The 22,722-nt window shown below is 39.1% G+C and overlaps 3 protein-coding genes across 3 annotated transcripts; 1 reads left to right on the top strand and 2 right to left on the bottom strand.

Moving 5' to 3' along the window:
* Window positions 1-2,460: 2,460 nt before the first annotated feature.
* On the top strand, window positions 2,461-8,186 carry LOC135641227 (uncharacterized). Its single transcript, XM_065156445.1, has 6 exons — window positions 2,461-2,620; window positions 2,987-3,119; window positions 3,243-3,346; window positions 6,331-6,502; window positions 6,610-6,750; window positions 6,823-8,186. The coding sequence occupies exons 1-6, from the start codon at window positions 2,571-2,573 to the stop codon at window positions 8,008-8,010; spliced, it is 1,788 nt and encodes a 595-aa protein (XP_065012517.1). The 5' UTR covers window positions 2,461-2,570; the 3' UTR covers window positions 8,011-8,186.
* A 2,667-nt stretch (window positions 8,187-10,853) lies between these two features.
* Window positions 10,854-11,503, bottom strand: LOC135639410 (nuclear transcription factor Y subunit B-3-like). Its single transcript, XM_065153152.1, has one exon. It carries the CDS (start codon window positions 11,489-11,491, stop codon window positions 10,982-10,984), a length of 510 nt encoding a protein of 169 aa, XP_065009224.1. The 5' UTR covers window positions 11,492-11,503; the 3' UTR covers window positions 10,854-10,981.
* A 1,479-nt stretch (window positions 11,504-12,982) lies between these two features.
* LOC103986808 (protein HEAT INTOLERANT 4) lies at window positions 12,983-22,131 on the bottom strand. Its single transcript, XM_009404912.3, has 14 exons — window positions 21,811-22,131; window positions 21,390-21,428; window positions 21,129-21,182; window positions 20,984-21,047; window positions 20,598-20,656; window positions 18,810-18,934; window positions 18,644-18,703; window positions 16,665-16,723; window positions 15,463-15,536; window positions 14,328-14,366; window positions 14,090-14,152; window positions 13,888-13,935; window positions 13,677-13,805; window positions 12,983-13,427 (listed from the first exon to the last, which is right to left on the bottom strand). Exons 1-14 carry the CDS (start codon window positions 22,006-22,008, stop codon window positions 13,380-13,382), a joined length of 1,059 nt encoding a protein of 352 aa, XP_009403187.2. The 5' UTR covers window positions 22,009-22,131; the 3' UTR covers window positions 12,983-13,379.
* Between the last annotated feature and the right edge of the window lie 591 nt (window positions 22,132-22,722).

Below are 22,722 nucleotides of genomic sequence, written 5' to 3'. Positions count from 1 at the left end.
ATAGGCTACGAAGTGGAGCTCGAAGTCATTGGTGAGCTGGTCGAAGGAAGCAATCGTTCCGGTCTTCAAGCCGTCATACCACGCGTGGGTCATCCCTCTCAAAGTGGTAGGAAACGCTCTGCACATCAGGGCATAGAGGTTCCGTATAATGCCATTTGGGCATGAAAAACGGCTACATGGTCCGTCGGGTCGGTGAAGCCATCGTAAGCATCCAGAGAGGGGAGCTGAAAGTCCGAGGGGACTATCAGATCCCGTATCTCGGGCGTGAAGGGAGACCCTTGGTGTGCGTCCTCCCCGAGCTCTCCCTTGAACCTGCGAACCTCTTTCTGCACCTCGTCGAGTCGCTAGCTAACGAAGCGCAACTGGGCCCGCAGGGAGTCCGAAGAGAGTGCCTCGGGTTCCAAGCGATCGCTTGGGTTTGCCATCACTGGATCCCCGAGTGGGGCCGGTCGGACCCGAGGCGAAGTGGGGGGCTCCGGAAGTGTCATGTGGGCCCGAACGGGCCCCTTACGTTGTCGCAATGGTTCGATCGCAGGCGGGTACGCCGGATGAGAAATGAGCGGGATAATAGTTTGCACCATTTCCGTCAGGGCTCAGACTCGAAGAGCGAGGTCCTGAAAGGCCTCGGACGACACGGGCGTTGAGTCGGCTGGGGCGCCGTCGGGCGGCGACAAGCTCGGGTCGTTGAATATTTGCCAATATTGTTCGGAGGTCGTGGCGGGGTGTTCGTCACGATGGTTTCCGTGCGGGGGAGGTTCCCCCGAGGCTTTGGTCGGGTGTGATCTCTCAGCCGTGGGCTCATCTGAGCCGCTCGGGTGGTCACCCGACATTCCGGGCCCTCCTTCTAGCGTCAATCTGTTATGGGAAACTACTTTGAGCCATGGCCTCGGGGCCGACGCGGCTCGGTTCGGGTCCGGACGACGGGGATCTCCCTGGGGCGTTCCTTGAGCCCGTTGAGGCGATCGAGTGCAGTGTCCGATCGGGACGATGTAGCCATCTCCTCCGGGCAGGAACTCCTCGCCTGCGCATCCGGCGGGGACCTTCGGCTTCGCACCTGCATAAAGGTCGGGCCGAGGTGCTCGGCCCAACCCATCCGACGATCAAGTTAGCAGATGTGGAGGGGGGTTCATATGAAGAAGTTTTTTTGTGTGTCTGTCTCTCCCTCTCTCTCTGATAAACGAGAGGGTATTTATAGGGAAGCTTACTGCTTCCTGAGCTGCTCGCTTGTAGGGGGCAGGCTGGTAGCATCTGACTTTGTGTTGACGTGGTGTGAAGAATTGAGCTTTGGCAGGATGTTAATGCACCTCGGTCAGTGTTCCGGTCTGCATTGACCAGGTGCTGTTGCGTGAGGCGTCATCTGACGTCAGCCGAGTCTTATCATAATTATTATCCTCATCACTTTGATTCCTTTTCCGGTTAATACAAGCTAACTTTAACACCGTTAATGTTGATCCTAACTTGGAAGAAAATGATGAAAGATTACCATATAAATAAATAAATAAATAAATTATATATATATATATATTTATTTATTTGCTTGAGTTTGAATTATCCGCCCAATAGGTCAATGGTGAGGCGACTATTATCTTCGTCGTAGACGTCGTGACGACTACTACTATTTATGTCGGCATTGATATAGATATCAAGCAATCCTTTTATTACTCGACAATTATATCAATACCGACACATATGGAAAGTAACGAAATAGTCATTCGATAATTACATAAACATCAACGAAAATACAAAGTGATTCTTATCTTTCGTTGTTGCTCTTCTCATCTATAATAGCTACCCTTGACCTTAGTGATGTCATCCGTCACCATCGACATCGACCGTTACTATCGACTAAAATATTAAAATTATCTTTTTTTATTTTTGTTTTTATATTTTCGTATGTAAGATTGATAATGTTAATGTAAATATACCTAAATATTTTACTTTTATAATTTTAGGGATATAATATAATTTTTTTAAATAAAAAAAAATAAAAAAAATACTAAAATAATTAACTAAGGGGTAATATGTAATTTCAATCTCAGAAAGCAGAAAGAAGACATTGCAATGCATTGTTTCAGCAATAAGCTCTAAACTGCGGCACATTAGCGCATTAGTGCACCAAAAGTTTAGGAAGGGAAGCAGAAGAACACACACCATCACGATGATACTTCATGTTGTATGAATCTACCACACCAACTTCTTTCCCAATGAACGTACACATTATTAATCGGGATGAGTCTGAGAGGACGACTTCATCGGATCCTTTCATCAGAGGCCCGGTCTTCGGGTCCTCGCCCGAATTCACAGGGCAGTGAACGAAGGATCCTTCAAGCCGAAGGCTACCACAACCGCGTCAATCTTCGTGCCAGCTAATCTCCACCGTCCACGGATACGCCGTGTGTGCATGACGGTCGAGATGAGACCAATCATTGTGCGGGGACAAATGTGACCCGCCCCCCTTCCCCTCCATCTCCGTGCTGGTTTGATAAGATTTGATCTATAGACGACGACGCTGCCTCGTGTGATCTGATCGGAAGTTCGGATCTCGGGTCGGAGAGGAGCCCCGGTTCGCGATGTCGATGCTCGACGCTTTCTTCAACAAGGGTTTCAAAGGGGCGAAATGGTACGCCGGCGATCGATGAATCCTTCCGATCTCCTTCTCTTTTCTCGTGCTTCTTACATATTCCTCTGATATTTCGTGATTCTTGATGAATTTGATTGCGGGTATTACCTTTCGTCAAATTTTCTTTGTGGATTCATGATGTTTTTTCTCCTTGATCGTGGGTGCTTCGAGTTTCGTTCCGAAGGGGCAAAATTGGTTCTCTCTGGTGTAATTTTTTCGTGGGTGTATATAGGAAAAATGTGTGTTATGGAATTATTTTATCAGATTAAATGGAAATTTTATATATTCGGGAACCGAAAACAAAAGGTCGATATGTTCTACTGGATGGCTTAGCGTGACCTGATCATTGCTTTTTGTGTGATGAAGCAAAACGCTGTTGAAGCTGACGATTCCGAGAATAAAGTTGCTGCGTAATCGAAGGGAGATTCAGCTGAAGCAGATGCGGAAGGATATTGCCAAGCTTCTTGAGAATGGCCAAGAAGCCACTGCTCGAATTCGGGTATGGTGTAATTTCCTTTCAGAATGTGATCGTGACCAGAATGATGTGCTATGTATTGGTTGGAAGTGTCAAACATTGAAAACCAAGTGTTTTTGTTTTTTGGTTTTTTTCGGCTGATGGAAGGTGGAGCACATAATCCGGGAGGAGAACATGATGGCAGCACAGGAGATCCTTGAGTTGTTCTGCGAGCTCATCACTGTCCGTCTTCCCATAATAGAAACACAGAGGTTATATTCTTGGTGCTACTTCTGCCCTTTACCGTCCTATTTTGTTCTTTGATTTGGTTCTAATGCCTTTGTTTATATATTTTACTTAACAAGCATATAACATGCAGCATGTTTCTCATGTTCTCATAAACTGATAACGAATTTCTAATTGGATGAACATGTTTTCCTTTGTGATACACATAATGACTTCTCGATGATTTTTTATTATTAGTACTTATGACAACAAGCTGTAATATTACCAACTTTTTGTGGTTGGATATATGGGACAGCATTATTGTTTAAAATAAGAACTATTGTTTCTTTTTCTAAGGTATTATGTCTCCCTGCACCTCTCTCCACACTACTAGTCCTAATAAACTTGGTCGACTAGATATATTCAGTTACTCATGAGTATAAATACTTTTTGTGTTCTCTTTTTCTAGTGGACTCACACATCCATCTCAGCATCCTGTTCTTAGCAATATTATCTTTTCGTACTTGCCGCTTACACTTTAATATTCCCCACCACTTTAACCCAAAAGACACAATTGATTCTACCTCTCGAATAAGATTTTCTTTCAGTCTGAGGGCACAAGAATATCACATAAAACTTTCAATATTTCTTTTTATTTTTGCCATCCCACTATATTCCTGTGGTTAGCTTTTATTGTTCTCCCCTTCCTATTGGATAATAGATCCAATCCTAAAAAAATTATTCTAATTTCTAAGACTTGATTCTTCTATTGTCATTGCTTGTTGTTATTCTGCACACATTCCATTTAGTCCTCCTTAGTTGAGGATTCATATGTTTTCTTATTTTATATTTTCTAGTAATCTCACTTATCTATCTCAATGTTCTCTTCTCAAAAATACTAAATTTTCATCTATATCCCATAACTTTCAGATCTAGACTTTATTGTGCGGTGTTCCATGTCTAGTTTGCTTCTGTCCAACTCCCTTACGACAACTAGTGATTGCAGATAGGCTGGCTTCTGTGTGTCCTTGCTATCATTTGTAGAACATAAGGTATACAAGTTTTCATCTGCAGGGGACTACTCCAATTTTGGCACCTCCTTTGATAGTATAGAAATGTTAGGTGCTGTTGCAGAGCAAGGTTTAGATAGAACTAGTTGCAAGAAGTATCATGGCATGGTTATTCTTAGTTACTTAGATTTGGAGGGATAATGCACATGCATTTTCTCAGGAATCTAGCATCATGTAATATGAAGCAGGGTTAAATATCTATAGTTTCTCGTTGAGCAAATTGACCTCAGTGAATATCAAAAAGTTCATGCTTGCGTGTACAATAGCCAAAGAGATCTTTTAGAGGTTGGATCTAGTCTCTTGAGATCTTAATGTTTTGGAGGTTTTGGCCTTGCGTCTGACATATCTAATTAGTAAGCCAAAAATTATGATGAAGCCTAGTAATTAGTGATATTCATTGATTTATTCATTGGAAATAAAAGGAAATCTTCATATTGAGAACATTTTGGTGGATGGATGATAGGTTTAAACTGGATATGGTCCAATATGTATGTTGAGTGGTTCCCTAATAATAACAAAAATCTGGAAGAGTCATTTCTGATAAAACAGTAAATGGCTTTGTCAAAATGGACATATGGCATTGGTTGAAGCCTATTATGGTTGGTCCTAACTGTTTGTATCATATATCTTTCATTGGCCAAACAGGCTATGTATAACTTCTTTGCAAATTTTTTTACCAATTCCAAGTAGTATTATGAAGTAGCTTTTTATTTATTTATGTGTACTCATAAAGTAAATATCTGGCATAGCTATGCTGCGCTACATGTATCCATAAGTACCCACTTATACATGTTTCCAAAAGGAAATATCTGACATTGTTGTGCAATGAGCATTAATATGGGAACAAAAAATGTGCGAGTTGCATTTAGCCACTGAATTAAGGTCGATTCTGTTTTTCCATGGTGAACATTGTACATAGCATTTCCAATAGAAATAACTTTAGATATTATTCATAGAGTAAAAACATGATGGTTAAAATGGTGAGTCGCGATAGGAGTCTCGTGTGATTGTCGGGTACCTTTGATATTAAAAGAAAAATTTTATAAGACAGTTGTCAAGCCAACAATGTTTTATGGATTTGAGTGTTGGATAGTTAAAAACAACACATATAATAAATTTGTATTGCTAAAATGAAAATGCTAAGGTGGATGTATGGAGTTAGTAGGAAAGATAGAAAAAAGTCAAAAACAATACTAAATAATTAGGTATCGCTTTGATAGAAGATAAATGAGAGAGAATCATTTAAGATGTTTGAGTATGTGCTCAGAAGATTTATGGATGTAATAGTTAATGCGATAGTTAGAAAATGTGAAATAATTACCATTAGTGATATGAGGAGAAGTAGAGGAAGGAAAAAAAAAATGTTAATAGAAACTATAAATAAACATTTAAATATTCTTAAATTAACTAAATATATGATTTTTTATTATTCTTACTGGTGACAAAATATCCATGTAGACGATCTCAAATAATTGGGATTTATGACTTTGTTGTTGTTATAATATTCCCGATAGAAATGACCTTGTAACTATGGGAGACGAAAATAAACTAAAATGATGTAATTAAATCAAACATCTTATTAGTAAAAAAAGGAGAAACAAGGAGAAGGATCACTGTGAGACATTATCATCTTCCCGATTTATATTCTCCAATCAATGTCTATCCAAGCACCATATCTGATATTGATATGAAGCAATTGTTACCATAGGGCTTTAAGGGAATGCATGATCTACGACTACATTTAAACATAATTAGAGTTAGAAATATTATTTAAAGCAGAGAAGTTATTTTTTATTATTAAATCAAGCTAAAAATTGCACGGACCGTTTTTATAAATTTTGTAAATATTCCTTGAGCTTTTTGGAAGGCTTATTTTATCCTGATGGTCTTAAGATTTAGACAACCAACACTTCTTAACTCCTTTCTTGATGCTTGAGTTTTGTACTGCAACAATTTTTCAGAGAATGTCCATTAGACTTGAAAGAAGCAATTTCCAGCATCTGTTTTGCTGCACCACGATGTGCAGACTTGCCTGAACTTCAGCAGGTGCAAATGTTATTTGCTGCCAAATATGGGAAGGAATTTGTGATGGCTGCAACTGAACTGTTGCCAGATTGTGGGGTCAATCGCCAGGTAATATTAACAATCAAGCATTAGTTGTTGGATTCTACTGGAACAGTTCTTCTGTAAAAGAGTAGACCTGTGCAACATTACTTTTGATACATTCTTCTTTCTTGCAGATAATTGAACTGCTGTCAATTCGTGCTCCTTCAGTGGAAGTAAAACTAAAGTTGTTAAAAGAAATTGCTGAGGAACATGAGTTAGATTGGGATCCATCTACCACTGAAAGTGAGTACCTCAAGCCACATGAGGATTTACTGGTAAGTTGAAGACATCAATTTCAATGATTAATTCATATTCTTTATCAACTAATATTATGTTTTCTGTATCAGAATGGTCCAAACAATTTCACAAATGGATCTGCATTGCCTCTTCCACCCCAGAAACATGATGCCTTATCTTCTGATGATGTGGAGGAGTCTCTCACGGAACCTGATTCGGAGGCAGATTTTGATTCCTTGGATCTTCCTGAAGTTCCAAAAGATTCAGTTCGAGCAGCTTTGGATGTTCCATCAGCTTCAGGAAATGTTTCAAACCTGCCATCTTCGATGCATGACCTTGGACTCGATCACCAGGCTTCCAAATCCATTCCAGATGAGGATATGCCACATGTGCCCCCCATGGCACCTGCAGGAAATGACCTGGAGCCATCAATTGCTTCCCCATACAACCATCCCAATGTGGAACACAAACAATTTGTGCCGTTTGCTAGTTCCCCATCTTCTTTTTCAGTCTCTGCACAACAAAATGAGACTCTTCCTCCACCTCTCTCTTCTATGTCAGAATCTTTGAAGCCTAGCCAGCCAGCCCACCCTCCCCCACTGTCCTCTTCTATTTCACTGTCTCCAAAACAAAGTGAACCAGCATTTTCTCCACCATCGTTGTCTTCTTTGCCAGATAATCAGGACCAAAATGAACCGCCTCCGTCTCATCCATTGCTGTTTCCTGTTGCTTCATCTGCAAAGCACAGCGAGCTGATTACTTCTGCAGTTTCTTCTGCTTCATTGCCCTCAACTAAGAATGAGTTAGCAGCCTCGCTTTCCAGGGAAAAAAGTGAGATAAACGTTGACTTACAGGACATATTAGCAGCTGCCCAAGCTGCAGCTGATTCAGCAGAACGTGCTGCGATAGCTGCACGAGCAGCTGCAAACCTTGCTCAAGTTAGAATTACTGATCTTGCCACGAAAAGGAGCAACAGAACTTCTGAAAGTTGTGGAGAAGAACTTCAAGGGGAAGGCTCTGAGCAAGCAAACAATTCTGCAAGACCGATGTTCCATCAACAGTATTCTTTTGGCAGTAATAAGAACCTTGCTGCCTATGGGCAGGAGTGGAAACCAGATTCACCAACTCTTCCATCTCACGAGGTGCCTCTCTCTTCCCATGTACCTCAGCGCTTGCCTTCCCTGGAGGATGATCCATATTTCTCATACCCTAACCTGTTCACATCGAAAGACACAGAGCTCAAGTCAGGTATTCATGACTCATCAGACAATTCAGTGTCTCGTCAAACTACTGATTAGGGTGAAAAGGTATGTTGCCTGGCACTTACTACTGTTGCTTAAATAGCATCCTGGAAACCTTTTAGTTGGTTATGTTTCTTTTCTTCCATGTTGCAGTTTAGCAGACTCTCAATCTCTGAATGTGCTTATATATGTAAAGCAAATATAAATACTGCAATATATTTTGATTCTGTGCTTCTTGTGTGAAAATGTTGAAGCGCTTGTTTTGATATATATTTGGAACCAATAAATTTATCCTCGAACTAATGTCGATTGACAATGTCTGGTGGATTGACAATTTCAAGTCATAATTCAGGTTCAATGTGATGTAGGACAAGAGGTGGGACTGAAACTGAGGTTTTGTGAAGAGAATTGAACAATTAGAAGGAACTTTGAGGTTAAATCACAGTGTCTGTGAAAACATGCAGAATTGTAACATATAGTTGAGAGTCAGGTAAACTCTTTGCAAGGATGGAATTTATGTAAGAATAAATAGTGAGTAAAAGATGAAATAAGACTTAGGAATGGTACCCAATGTTTATAGTTGAAGTAGATAAGGTGAAAGTGGATTAGCACTTGTATGTGTAGAGTTAGTTGACATCAAAGAAGATAAAAGCTAAGTTGCAACAGAAGAAACCTGAGAACGATGAACAGCTGTGATTTAACTATAAGTTGTGTTGTTAGCAGCTGGGAATGTGGCTTCTTTCAGCTTTTAATCTTCCTTTGCTTTGCTGTGTCATCTCTTATCATGATCAATGGCTGGAATTTGTCGATGATGCCAAGGCATTTAGGGGACTGTGTCCTACACGACGGGCGTGTGGACTGTTCCCTCCACATGGCACCGACAGTTGTTGGAACACTATATGATGACCCGAGCCTGATAGCCACACGAGCTAAGCTCGCTATTCATGAGAAAGAGTTGCTCTTTGGAGGTGAGTAGTGACTCAGATGCATCTCATCAACGTAGGAGGACGGACTAATTGGCTCAGGGTATTGCTACTCTGACTGAAAAGCTTACCCCAGTCTACTTTGGGCTAATTATAGATTATCTTTGTAATTAGACTTTCTTAGCAGTCTGATCGTTAGATTTAAAAATTTATATTTGAATTATTATATTTATGAGAGTGAAACATCTAGGTCCATTTACTTTGATGTTGTCGGTTTTATTGATAAAAACATGAAAATAATAGGTAAAAAGGTAATTTCAACGTTCCAGTTGGTGATGGACGACGTCGGTGGTGGCGGACGATGACATCGCTAGGGGCTGCGGGTGGTTGTTGTGGATAAAGAGAGCGACGGCGAGAGATGAGAGTCGTTCTGTATCTGCGTCGACGTTGATACACTTGTCAAGCGGCCCTTTTGTCGTTTTGCATCTGCATTGGCGCTAACGCAAATGCACGCCGACGTAGTTGCAGAGCGATGTCGCTCTGTATTTGCATCGACGTCAATACAAATGCCGAGTGGCCCTTCACACTCAACAACTGCATTGATGCCGACGCAATGAGCGATCGTTTTTGTCGCTTTGCATCTGTGTCGGTTTCGACACATTTGTTGAGTAGCGAAAGGGTCGTTAGGCATCTACATTAATTACCCTTTCGTCGCTCGGTAACTGCGTCGATGTCGACGCAAATGTAGAGCAGTGAAAGGGTTGCTGGGTAACTGCCTCGATGTCGATGCAGAAGCAAAGCGATGAAAGGGTCGCTCGACATCTGCATTGGCACTGCTCTGCATTTGTGTCGGTGCCGATCCAATTGTCGATTGGTCTTGCAGAGTTGCTCTCATCTCTCGTCGTCATTCTTCTCATCCACAACAGTCACCCATGACCCCTAGCAACGTCGCTGTCCACCACCACCGACGTCGTCTGTCATCACCAACTGGAACATTGAAATTATTTTTTTGTCTATTGTTTTCGTATTTCTGTCGGTAAAACCGACGACATTAGAGAAATATACCTAGATGTTTCATTTTATAAATATAAGAATTTCAATATAATTTTTTTTAAATATAGGGATCGAAATATTAAGAAGGTCTAATTACGAGGGATAATTTGTAATTAACTTGCCTACTTCACCCATACCATCTCTTTTACTCCCCGTAGTAGCTATCATCTGAATCATTAGTGCCTGATGACGATTAATTCCGACCATCGTAGGGGATTGCTGCAGCCATTTTTCGGGTACGTCACGTGTATCTCAAACCTTTCTATTATTGTTTTAGCTTGTTTTTATTTTTTCCTAATATGACTTGAGCATCGGGGCCCTCTATGTTTTCTCTAACATTCTTTCTCGTCCTAACCACTCGAAATTCTCATTGTGGCAACACAGACAAGTACCCGATTTGTTTTACCTGCTCGAGTCAGGTTTGCTTTACAAAATCCTCAAGAGGGAGTAGCCTTCTGATCTGTCGTTTTTCTTTGCGCTCAGATGTCGAGGGAAATGTTCCTATTAGATATAGGAAGCAACCAATAAAAATATATGTTAATGATCTTAATATTTGGAGAGACATAAATACTACATTATAATTCGTGGGAGAAAATTTGTTAAATTCGAGCTTTTTTTTTTTTCTTCTTTTCTCATCAGCTAGTGTATCTATTCGTGTATAAGTTGCCATCGAAAGATTAGTGGTTTCAGATTAGTGGTCACTTGGCTCCGACAGAAAGAGACGTTTCCTCGAGTGTGGCACTCGATGTTTCCATCAACCGGTGGTGGAAGTCCACGTGGGGCAAGAGAATCCCAATGATTAGTGGAATATTGCCAGTCGTCAACAAGGGGTGCGTACCACGTAGCAATCCCCCTCCCGTGGGGGCCTCGCTACCGTATAATTGTACAGCGACACAACCGGCATCTCCGTGCGAGAGGCTGCAGTAAAGCAATACTACTACTACTACTACCATTGGTAAGGTAAGGAAGCAAGACGAGAGTAAAGCTTCTGCGGCTGGGGAATGCAGAGAGCTGCACACATGGAGAGAGAGAGAGAGAGAGAGCAGTGTGTTCTACTTCTTTCGTTGATCCCAGGCTTCGCCGACGGAGTAGAATCCGGACGCGGCGAAGGAAGGGATGGCGGGGGAGGCGTCGTCGGGCTCATTGGAGGGGGGCTCGCCGTGGCGGGCCATGAGGTTCTTCTCCCCCTCCGTCTCTCGGTACTTGTTGAGGTAGGCCTTGAGGGGGCCGACGTAGCTGTCGAAGCCGAGCGTGGTCATGGCCCATAGGAGGTCGTCGCCGTTGATGGTCTTCCGCTTCTCGCGCTGGCACTTGTCGGAGGCCTCCCCGGTGATGAAACTGATGAACTCCGACACGCACTCCTGCACCGTCTCCTTGGCCTCCTTGGAGATCTTGGCGTTGGCCGGCAGCGACCGCTTCATGATGCGGCTCACGTTGGCGACGGGCAGGAAGCGATCTTGCTCTTTGGGGGACGAGTCCGAGGCGTGCCCCGACTCGTCGTCCGACACCAGCTGGTGGCTGCCGCCGGTGCCCGAGTGGTGACGGCTCCTCCTCCCCTTCATGGATGCCCTAGTGTGAAGAGTAGAAAGGCCCTTGAGGAAGGCTTTGGGTCGGGGGGAGTTCGTCTTTAAAGCCGAGAAAGGAGGGGGGGAATGTCGAAGAGGTGGGACGGCTGTTTGACGCGGACATAAAGCCAACACGGCAAAGGTTCTTGTTGAGATGGGTAAACCATACGCAACGAAGAAAGAGAGAGAGAGAGCGACCAGCTCCATAACAGACTGTGGACATATGCTGATGCTTCTAACTGTTGCATCCTTTGACATCCTTCTTATGTATACTGTAGTGTTTGCATAATTTGGTGTGTACACAGTAAAAGTCAATGGAGAATACACAACAAAAAAAAAAGAAGAAAAGAGCAATCAATTGAAGTAGAAGATAATTTCATTTTGCTTGCTACAAAACTCTACGAAGATAATAAATAACTCTGATCTGATCTGGTTAATGCTTAAAATTTCATCCAACTATAATACTAACGTATCTAAGTTTTCTGGCATGCCTTGTGTATATTTATTTGTCATCAATAAATCAAACAAAAAATCTACCCCTTCCACCGGGTATCTTCTTTTAGAATGACAAGAGAAAGAAAAAGGATTCTGATTCTTCCCATCACATCGCATGACATGACAAAAAATATATGAAAGAATAAGGGTGGCGGTCGGTACAAGCCTATCAACACTTGCAAATTTTATAAAGTTAGCTGGTCTTTAAATTAACTAACTACTTCCTAAGAATAAGCTAGAATCTGTCGGTAGGCTTATGACAATTGTCACCTTCTAAGCCTGCCTGCTTTGAGCGTATCTAAAACCCATCGAGAAGCTTCCCCTCTTATTAAAGGAGAATTAATGATTTAGGTAATTCAAAGAAGAAGGTAGGTAGTTCCTTCGAGAATGAATCATATATATGTCACTAGTTTTCAAGTCTGAAACACGACACAAAGGTCAAACTAAAAGACTTTAAACAAGTTCAATCTATTTGTTCGTGAAAGAAATGTTGAAGAGAATCGAGCAGAGACAATGACATGCGACCAAATGGAAGACATCAATAGGGCAGGACAAAAGTTAGATTCCATGCCTGGACCATGACAATGTGACGGTCGATACCCACTTCCAAACTCGAGGCACCACAGCAATAATTGGACAAAAGCCCTCCTAAGAATATGGAGATTAATTACACTTCAAACGGATCACAAACACCAGTCAAAATTCTCAACCATCAATCACAACTTAAGAGAAAGAATCAGTCGGTATTCATATACTAAGGCAACTTTTGAGAGACTTGGACCTTTTTATGCCATCTGAAATTTTGAGGCTTCAGCTGATCCACTAGAAGCAGGCTGATGCTTATCGGCCACGTCAGTGTGAGATCCAACCTGCAAATACTTGCCACCCAAATTCTACATGAACGAATCATATAATGTGTAAAAGGGATAATTAATGAAGACATTCTCAAATTCTGCCATATCAGTTGAAATTATCATGATTCAATTATCAAGCTAGACCAATAGGTAACAGCCATTTGATTAAGAGATGGTAGAAATAAATTAAGCATTTGTTAACAAGAATGTAAATGGGGACATTTTTGTCCCCTTGCCGAATGACAAGTTTCTTTAGGCTTCCCTACCCAACAATAATACAATTTTCTGTCTACCAACTGTATGCTAAGTTGATTTCGGAACATAACGGATGGAAACTAAGCAAAATCTCAACTAAGATCCTTGACATATAGTGCATCTTCACTTAGAACACTAAGTTTTCATGAGTAACACAAAAAATTTGACAAAATAACATATACAACAAGGCCTCTGACAGTCTGAAGCAGGTTCTTCCAATTTTGTGTTGCTTGGTGAAGTCTGACAGTTGAGCTCACCATTGCAGAGACCGAAGACTGAATCTACCTCAGAAAATGAGCTTTTCCATAGTACCTGTTTATATATGATACCTGCATATTACCACCAGTGTCAACGACCTATCTATTATCATAAGAGACAAAAGACGCTAAGATCGTCAATTATGCAGAAACAACAAATTTACTCGTAGTAGAGATCATTTCAGCAATACGGAGCATCAATTAATTTATAAAAAAAATACATATATTATTCTATAGCAGAAATAACCAACAAGATCATTACATAAACTAGTCTCATAGGCAGACTAGCACTAGACAAGTAGATCTGAAGTAGAGACATACCTTTACTTTGCTAATGTCAGGTATGTCTGATGTTTGATCAGGGTAAAACTTATACAACTTCATATTCTCAAAAGCAGATCTTGTCTCCGGATCCATATCTTCTATATTTTTTTTCCTGGCTTCCTTTGCCTGCACAGATATAAACCCAGGATATAGAATAACGATTACCATGTGACTGAATCAGAAAATATAGCATTCTTTTATCATATACCAGTCGCTGAGATTTCCTCCTGTCTCTAACTTGCTCCTTCACAAACTCCTGGAATAAAAAAGGCAAAATTTTACTCAATGAAATATGATAACGACCGTCCCACAAGCAGGACAATGGCAAACCAAATACCCAGGAAGTGGTAAAAGTGCAATTGAGTCAATTGGTCATGAGCAAAAAAGAACAGTGCTTCTTGATATATTACCTTAAACTCATCTTTCTTATCTTCTGGTAATGTTTCCTCTGAAATGAGTTCACCAGTAAATTCCTGAAAATTGCAAACTGGATGTATAAGTGGAAAGCAGATGCAATACTAATTGCACAATATGAACCAACAAAAAGGAAAAATATGTAATTCTGGATTTTGAACTATTATGATTTCCTTTGCCTCAAGGCAGTCAAGAGTAACCAAATCAAACTAGAAAGACCAGACAGATGTGTACCTCAAGATCATCCATTTCCCAATCAAAATCACAGACGATCTGTAAAATAGAAAAAATAAATTTACAGAAAAAAACACAATGATGCTGACGGAGTCATTAATGCAAAGTAAACCATTGATTTTTCTGATAAATTCTTTCACGAAAATAACCCATAGACCAAAAACATTAGTACTAAAAATGGGTCCTTAGTAGAGGTATGCATAAGATTCTTAAGTCTTGAAGCATACTCTTCTTATAGATTTCTAAGCAAACATTATAAATGTGAATGCATTCACGCATATAGACAATATATTCCTTTTATACATGTAACACAAATCTGGAAGAAAATTAAGAATATTATATGATATACAAATGCCAAGTCTTAAGTATTTGACTGCTCTTCATTTAACTATAAGCATCAACCTATATGGCAATCAATGGAGGGAAAAGATGCATGTAGCTTACTCCCAAATAATTAGGACATAACAACTTGTTGTTTTTCTTGTACCAAGTATAAAAGAATAGCAACCGGGAAAAAGTTCTTAGATAAGAAACAACACTAAACTAAATTTGTGAAAGCATGGTGCAGTACAACTGTGAAACTTGCCTCAAACACATCAGATCAACCTGATCTCACCAGGTCACAACATGTTTAAAATGACATTGGATCCAAGGGCTGGGTTCGATTAAAGGGCCCATGAAACATTGGCAGGTTGGGTCAGGTTTAAGTTGAGGACCCTTAACTCGTTGGGCCACGATGGCCAACCGGCCCAACCTCTCGACTCATGTTTTGGTGTAGAGCCCATGGCTGATTCCTGTCTGAGTGAATCCCTTATCACTTGGGGACAGGATGTTCTCCTCACATTTATGCACTCAACCCTCCAATTCCCCAGATTGCAAGCATGTGTGCCCAGCATCCAGTCTGCAAATTGCAGACTAAGATCTAGAGTAACTTAATCTAAGATATGTGGGACTAAGGTCAGTAAATAATTATCAAGGGATGTTATTACAAAAAACTAATGAAAAATGCAAAAGATCAAGGTCATATTCTACCATTCAAAGCACTTTTTTTTTTTCAGAATTAATGGCAATCTTTTTACTGATAGTGACTAGTCACAGAAAAACATAAATTTAGAAATTTCTAGTAATAGCTTACCGGAGGTTCTAAAGGAAACATTATGTTAACAACTGTATCGTCCTCATCTTCATCAGCTTTTAGTGGCTGAAGGTCTGGAGATCAAGTAAAAAATCTAATAAACTCTCATTAGGAAAAATAGGTAATATGAAATTCATATAAATCATAAAGTTCCTGATATCTTGAAGCTAAGATTATCACTAAATGTTCTGAACAAAAAAACAAAAATAATATCATAAACCAAAGGAAAGCCTATGTCAATAATCTTTAAAATATAAGGACAAATAAGTCAGACAAAGTATCTATACAAGTTCAGAGGCCTTGAAATCCAAGTCACAAAAAGTTTTAGCTTATTGTCATAGACTGCACAAGTAGAACATGACAGAAGACATGTGCTACCAGGCTAACATATGACAGTTTGACACACATATCATATATACATTTAGAAGGTGAAAAGTTAAGGTATAAGATAACATGATATTAACTACTAAATTTCATGCATAAGATTAAGTTAATCACAAAAAACTGTAAAGTTCTAGTTCTCTGGGGCTGTCTGCATGGATTTATTTTTTTTGCCATTAAGCACTCTTGATGACAGCATTGATAGTCAAAATAAGATTAATCAAATCTAACTTTATTGTTTCCACTAAGTTCTTGATCTCCTCACATCATCCTATTATCTCATCTCGTTTCAACGGTGCAACAATAGATCTCCATGAACATGCCTATACTACCTTAAAAGGTTTATCCCTCATTTCTTCCTCAATTAAAACTACCTCTACTTGTTCCCAAATGTAATACTATATGCCATTAACTTATAGAGAACTAAGCAGTTTTATTACTTTTTTAAAAGTTTTCATTACCTTAGTTATATTGCAGTACAAAACATGCATTAACATAGATTGAAGAAAACAATGAAATTTTTATTCTTGACAATGATTGCTTATTGTGTTTTGTGCTTATGATGACTCAGCTTATGGACTTTGAGATAGATAACAATAATGCCTAAACATACTTTGAATTATATTTCTAATGTAAGAAATAAGGAGAAAAAATACTTTTCTACTTGTCACTATAAGAAGAATGCTAAAAACCAACATTAAGAAATGAGCTATAGCAGTGTACAAATATAAATTGAATAACAACGAACTTCAAGACTTCAATATAATCCTAAAAGTAGAAAGCAATCAACAAAAGGCTAGAGAAAGACAAACAAGACTTACAAGGAAGACAATAGTCATATTGTTTGACACGCTCAATTTTTAGAAGTTTTAACGCAGATCTGCAAAATGATATCTGACTTAATATATATTGTTAACAACGCCACGATGTCAATAAGAGCAGAGCATTTACAACAGATAAGAGGACATCAAAAGCAGAATTAAGTAAACATGCAATGTGAATTAGCAAAGGGAACTGGTTTTAGAAGTGAAAGTCTCAGCACGCTCAGGTCAACTGGCTGGACCGAAACATGACACCCATTGATAAAAAACCAGGGCAACATCTAAATTAACTAATTAAAAAGTCATGGCAAGTTTATATTCAATTTAATAAGGGTTTTTACATTCTGTCCAGCAAGATTTTGTTTCTATTGACATCATTGAAAGTTAATAGATTACATTTCCAATGCATCCTCTTCCAAAAAGACTTGAATGATGTACCCTATGCAGAGTATTCAACTAAATTTTAGTTCTCTCAATACTTTAAAAATAAACGTGGAGATCATAGACAAAATGCAAGTCCTTGTACAAATAGAGAATGAAGATGCAAAGAATAAACAAGGGGAAAAAACCAAAAGAATATACAATGTACAATGGAATCTAGAACAGTATTCATTTCCAACAACAAAAACAAAGTATTTTTTCATTTTTCTCACATATGGATGGTAATGCCTTTCTTTCTCTTCTTCTTTCCTTGGATGGTTCCAAGGAGAACACTGGCCTGCAGTTGCATGAGCATAGACTCTTACCAAGAAGGTAGAAATTCAAATCGCCAACTAGGCAATCCCTCTCTTGCCTAATCTGCTGTGCCTAGGATTTAGGTACAACATTTAAAATCGACACTAACTTGATTACAGGTTGTATAAGTCACATTGTTAGTGGAGCCTTTTCAGTTATGAGATGTCAGCTATAGCTGACCAAGTATTGACAACCAAAAGATCCAACTCAGGGCTTGTTGTCCAACATACAACATCATAACAATTTCAATTTACAAGATTGAAAAGACATAAAATAGTGGAAAATAGTTGAAAATAGCCAATGATTAACATTTTAAACATCTTAAAAAGAATGCAACACTTGCTCCAAATATACAAATGCCTCAACAAGTTCCTCATCCAATAAGATAATAAAAAAACACAAGATAATGCCTGGTAGAACAAGATAATGCCATAGTTTGAAAGCAAAAGACCATTAACATCAAGGCAAATTCACAAAAGAGAGGACATTACTGCAGTCTACGTCTTTAAAAACTTCTTAAGGAGCCAAATATACTATCACCTAAGGTAGAATGCGATAAAATCCTTAAGGTCAAGGAAGATAGTAAAGACTACATTATTCATTTTTATCCTGGACTGTTACAAGTGATAGATACAACACAATAAAATAACTATAAAGTCGATGCTTAAAAAGAGTAAGAGGCACCCTTTGTAAATCATATCCACCAAAAGTACAAGCACTTTTGAGAAAAAGAAATGAACGAAAAACTTAAAAAGAATGTTATAGCCATGACGACACATACAAGTTTAATTGTCACATTAATTCATCATTTGCAACTGAAGCAAAGGAAATCCCTCCCCAATCCGTGCTTGCATTTTAATTGCACAGGATCTTCCCCATGTATACATATAAAAAGCACCCTAAGAATCAAGTATAAGAATTTAACCTATATGGAGAATAGTGAAAAATAGATGTCAACCAAGCTTATATTTGAAGACGTTAATTTAAAATATTGACCCTGAAGATGTAATACCCAGCATGTCATTACCTAATCAAGGAACAAAGTCACCTTTGTATTACTGTGCTTACTAAATTACTACAATGCCAGCCATTCAAGAAAGTGGGCAGCAGAGCCTTGAACCAGTTATAGCATTGTCTATCAATGCATACATGTTGCAGAAACACAAATTCCAGATTATCATCTCAATTTACAGAAAGCATGATGAAAATCCTAAACGGAAAAAAAAATTAAATGGCAGAACTACCTTCTCTGTGTGCAGCCAATTGTAAATATTTGAGTCTTCAGCCTATCAACTTGACTTTGACTGCAAAGAGAGAGCCAAAGAGAATCTCAAATATTGACTCACATTAGATGCTAAATATGAAGCAGCATGAAAAATAATTAATGCCAAATACACATATGAAACATACCGATCTTCAAGTGGAATGTATGGAACCCATGCCATTTTCATTGCCTTCATGGGTATTATGTCTTCTTTTTCCCTTTGGACAGATTTTACACCAATTTTATCAGATGGTGGAATTGGAGAAACCACCTATACAAGAAAATAAAAGAAAATTAACTGACTAAATAAATGACTTCCCCGACAAACATAATTTATAATCAAAACTATAAAGAATATTTAAAATGCCAAATTCATAAATGAACAGAAACAAAGGCTGATCTCATAATAGAATGTGTGCTGATCTCATAAATGACAGAAACAAAGTCATATGTGATACAATGCTTAGAATGTGCAGAAAGAAAGTTCAGTGCATAAGATACCATTAAAGATGCTCAGTAGCATGAACCAATTAAATAAAGAACAATATATGGTTGAGCAACAATTCAAAGATCACCCAATCTAGATACTGATCAAAATCAACCAACCTCTAAACACAATTTTCCATGGTGGGACAATTTCATGTCAAAAATCATTAATCCCAATTGATCCAAAATAATCCCAACTAATCCCACAATTTCCAACCAAATTTGGTGATGAATTGACAAAAGCAACTGACATAAATAAAAATATTAAACAAGTCAATAATGCCCAATTGCTTGTCTTTGTCCATCGAGCCCTACATTTTCAGACTGTCCTACATAACCCATATTATTGCAATCATTCTCTAGCAGTCATGACATAGTTCTTTTTCTAATTGTAAGCACGATCCAAAAAATCACACAGACTTGTGCATGCTTTCTTTATAGAACAAATTGGATGCAGGTTGATAATCACTAAAGATTGCCATGTTTAACTGGAAAAACATCAAGGCATTGGTAACCCATGTCACAAACATAATTCGCATATACAGCAGCTAGTATTTTTTTTTTTCAAAAAAAAAAAGGAAGCCAAGTTACTCCATTTTTCCCCATGACCAAAAGTTCAAAATTTTCACTTCTCTCTCTCTCTCTCTCTCACTCACTAAAACAGTTCTGATCTACCTTGAAACTAGAAGATATCTAGAGGTGGTGATGCTCATCAGCATCTATTTATGCTTCTTGAGTTACATCCTCGACCTCTCAGGGAAACAAGTCAATCAAAGAAACCAACAAAGCCATCACTTTGAACCCATAAAACAAAATTTAAATATAAATTCTTTGTTATTGAAAAATTATGCAGTCTCTTCCCTCTCACTCACTCGTTCTCTTGTTTGGAATGACTAAATACCACGTCTCACTCATTACAGCTTCTGACAGAGATTTCATATCACCTACAATTTACCCTTTTCATCAACAATGACATTGAATCAACCATGCACAGTCAACCTAAACTTAAATGGCTCTTTGGTTTGAACTTGGATCATATCAAGCACATTAGGCGTTGCTGGATAGCCAAAGATAAGCTTAAAGGGAAGTTTAGACCAAAGGTATAATATATATTAAGCAATGACCCAATGATGACAGACAAATTGCAATAAGACCGAATGAACCTAGACACTATAAACATGTCCTAGTGCATTAATTATGTAGAGAAGACACTTGGATTCATGCAACAGATGCAAACAATTTGGAATGGAAGTATGCATATTCGATGTACAGATTTTCACCTCTTTGTAGTATAAAATTAAGTAGATAGATAAATAGATAGATACATTTCACAGCATACGTTTGCAATGTATTTCAAGAACTAACTCATGTGGCACAAAAGGTGGAAGAAAAGGCGATATCAAAGTATTAATCATTAGATAGCAAGAATACTATCCGAAACAACTTACAGCCACAACAACAGGGATAAGCACAACTTTCTCTTCACCATTTACAGCCAACATTTGAGCTGCAAAACCGAAGAAAAAACAAGTACATCAATCAAATGGAAAGGATTGATATGTCATAACATACACATCTATGAGACGATGGAAGCAAATGAATAACTGTTAAATGGAAGAAGCAAAAAACTACAGGCACAAAAAATGACTACGAAAATTTAGGGTACAGTGTTTGCTGAGTGAACAAACTGTTGTTTTGGGGAGGATTTTCCTTAACTATATGGAACAATATATTTATGCAGGAGCTTCAAATGAATCAAATGAGAGAAAAAAGGAAAATACACAGAACCTAACACAACCTAATAATGCTCACATAAAGAAACCAAACAACTTACCTTCAGTGCTGCCAAATATGTAAACTGTCTTCCCATGCAGCTCACCTCCCTCCTCAACCGCATTCTTTGCACCACAAAGGATACACGAATCACCATTAATTCACTATTTTTCAATGGGTGAAAATAAAAAAAGACAACCACATACCTCTAAATTGGAAAAGCTCCAATTTATCTCACCAATTTTATCCATGTTATCCCACTGTCATGAGCAAACATAACCAAGACCTCAGGAGCCAAGATCTCATACAACAGAAGTGCTAAATCAAAAAACACTATAGAAAATGATGTACGTTTTCACAACAATGTTTATCTCGTGAACATATGAGTCCATTGAGTTGAACAGTGAAGTCTTGTAGCATAACTTAAAATCATATTTAAACTCCTAATACAAGCAATTAAAACAAACCTCAGTCCCAACTGGAAAAGCCGCTTGCCAAAGATCTTCCTGCATAAAGAAAGAACAATTAATGTCACGCTAAAGTCACACAAGATCTACTAATAAGCTAGTAAGGAAATAAATGAAATTACAATTAAATCGTAATCTTCAAACACAAAGGAGAAAAATATCAACAAGTGTATAAGAAATTAATATTCAGTTTGACGGTGTGCGTTGATTACTGAAACAATTTCTATCAATCTAACCAACAAAAAGAGAACTGACCAGAACAAAGAAAACGTAAAAGAGACAAAATCAACAAAGTTCGATCATAAGAATTCAAAAAACGAGCACCAATGAACACCAAATCAACAACATTTCACAACTGACACAAAATCCCGAAATAATGCGTCAAGGGAAACAGAGAAAACAAAAGGGCGGGGAATCGAACCATGTTCCGTTTCTCAGGGAAGTACTCGGGCTCCGGCTTGGGCTTCGCCGCCTTGACCCGCTTCCCTCTGGCGGCGCCCTTGTTCGACTCCTTCTGGAGCTCCTCCGGCGACTTGCTACCGCCGCTGGTGCTGGCCTCTTCCTCTCTTGCGACGGCTGCCGAAGCCTTCCTCTTCTTCGACGCCATGGTCCTCCCCATCTACGATCACGGGAGCTAGGGTTTGGATCAAGATTAGGGCTCGAAGGGAAGGCGAAGTCGGGGATCTGAGAGCGTCGGGAGAACGCGGCCTCAACCCAAATTTGAAGGGGGGAATAGACGAGGGGCCTAAACAGCTGACGGTGTCATTTATAGGGTTGGTGTCCGAAAGGGGTGAAGGACGGGTCTGTGAGGGAATCTCAGCCGTACGATCTCCATCCCGGTGCTGATCCTGACCGTTTGTTCTGTCGAGGTGTCAAAAGCAGTGGGCCACTCCTAATAAGATCTTGAAAGTTCTACCTCGGACCGGGCGCGGGCGCATGGCCGGTCCGACCGAACCCGTTTGGTTGAGCCACATCCGGTCTGGAGCGCCACGCATAAGTGTGGGTTAAAATTAAACACACCAATAATTAGTGATGGACTCAATCATGTCATCAATTCATATTTGAATGCGTGTCATCACATGTCTTTTGGTTTTATGTGGTGTATCTCTCACTACACGTGCACTGTTGGTCAGAAGTTTCAAATTATGTTACCATATCATATCACATTTGAGGGAAGTGCATTTTGTACTATTTTGATGCATGTGAGGATGATGGTGAAATAGAAGCATGACGACGTAATTTACATCGAAATATTTCCTTTGAACATTCATAAAATTATGAAATTTTCCAAACCTAGCGATAAGGACCGACGTCTAATTCAATGAATCTGAAA

Source organism: Musa acuminata, chromosome BXJ3-6 (genome assembly GCF_036884655.1).
Source record: "Musa acuminata AAA Group cultivar baxijiao chromosome BXJ3-6, Cavendish_Baxijiao_AAA, whole genome shotgun sequence".
Lineage (NCBI taxonomy): Eukaryota > Viridiplantae > Streptophyta > Magnoliopsida > Zingiberales > Musaceae > Musa > Musa acuminata.
This window is presented reverse-complemented; position numbering and strand designations above follow the sequence as displayed.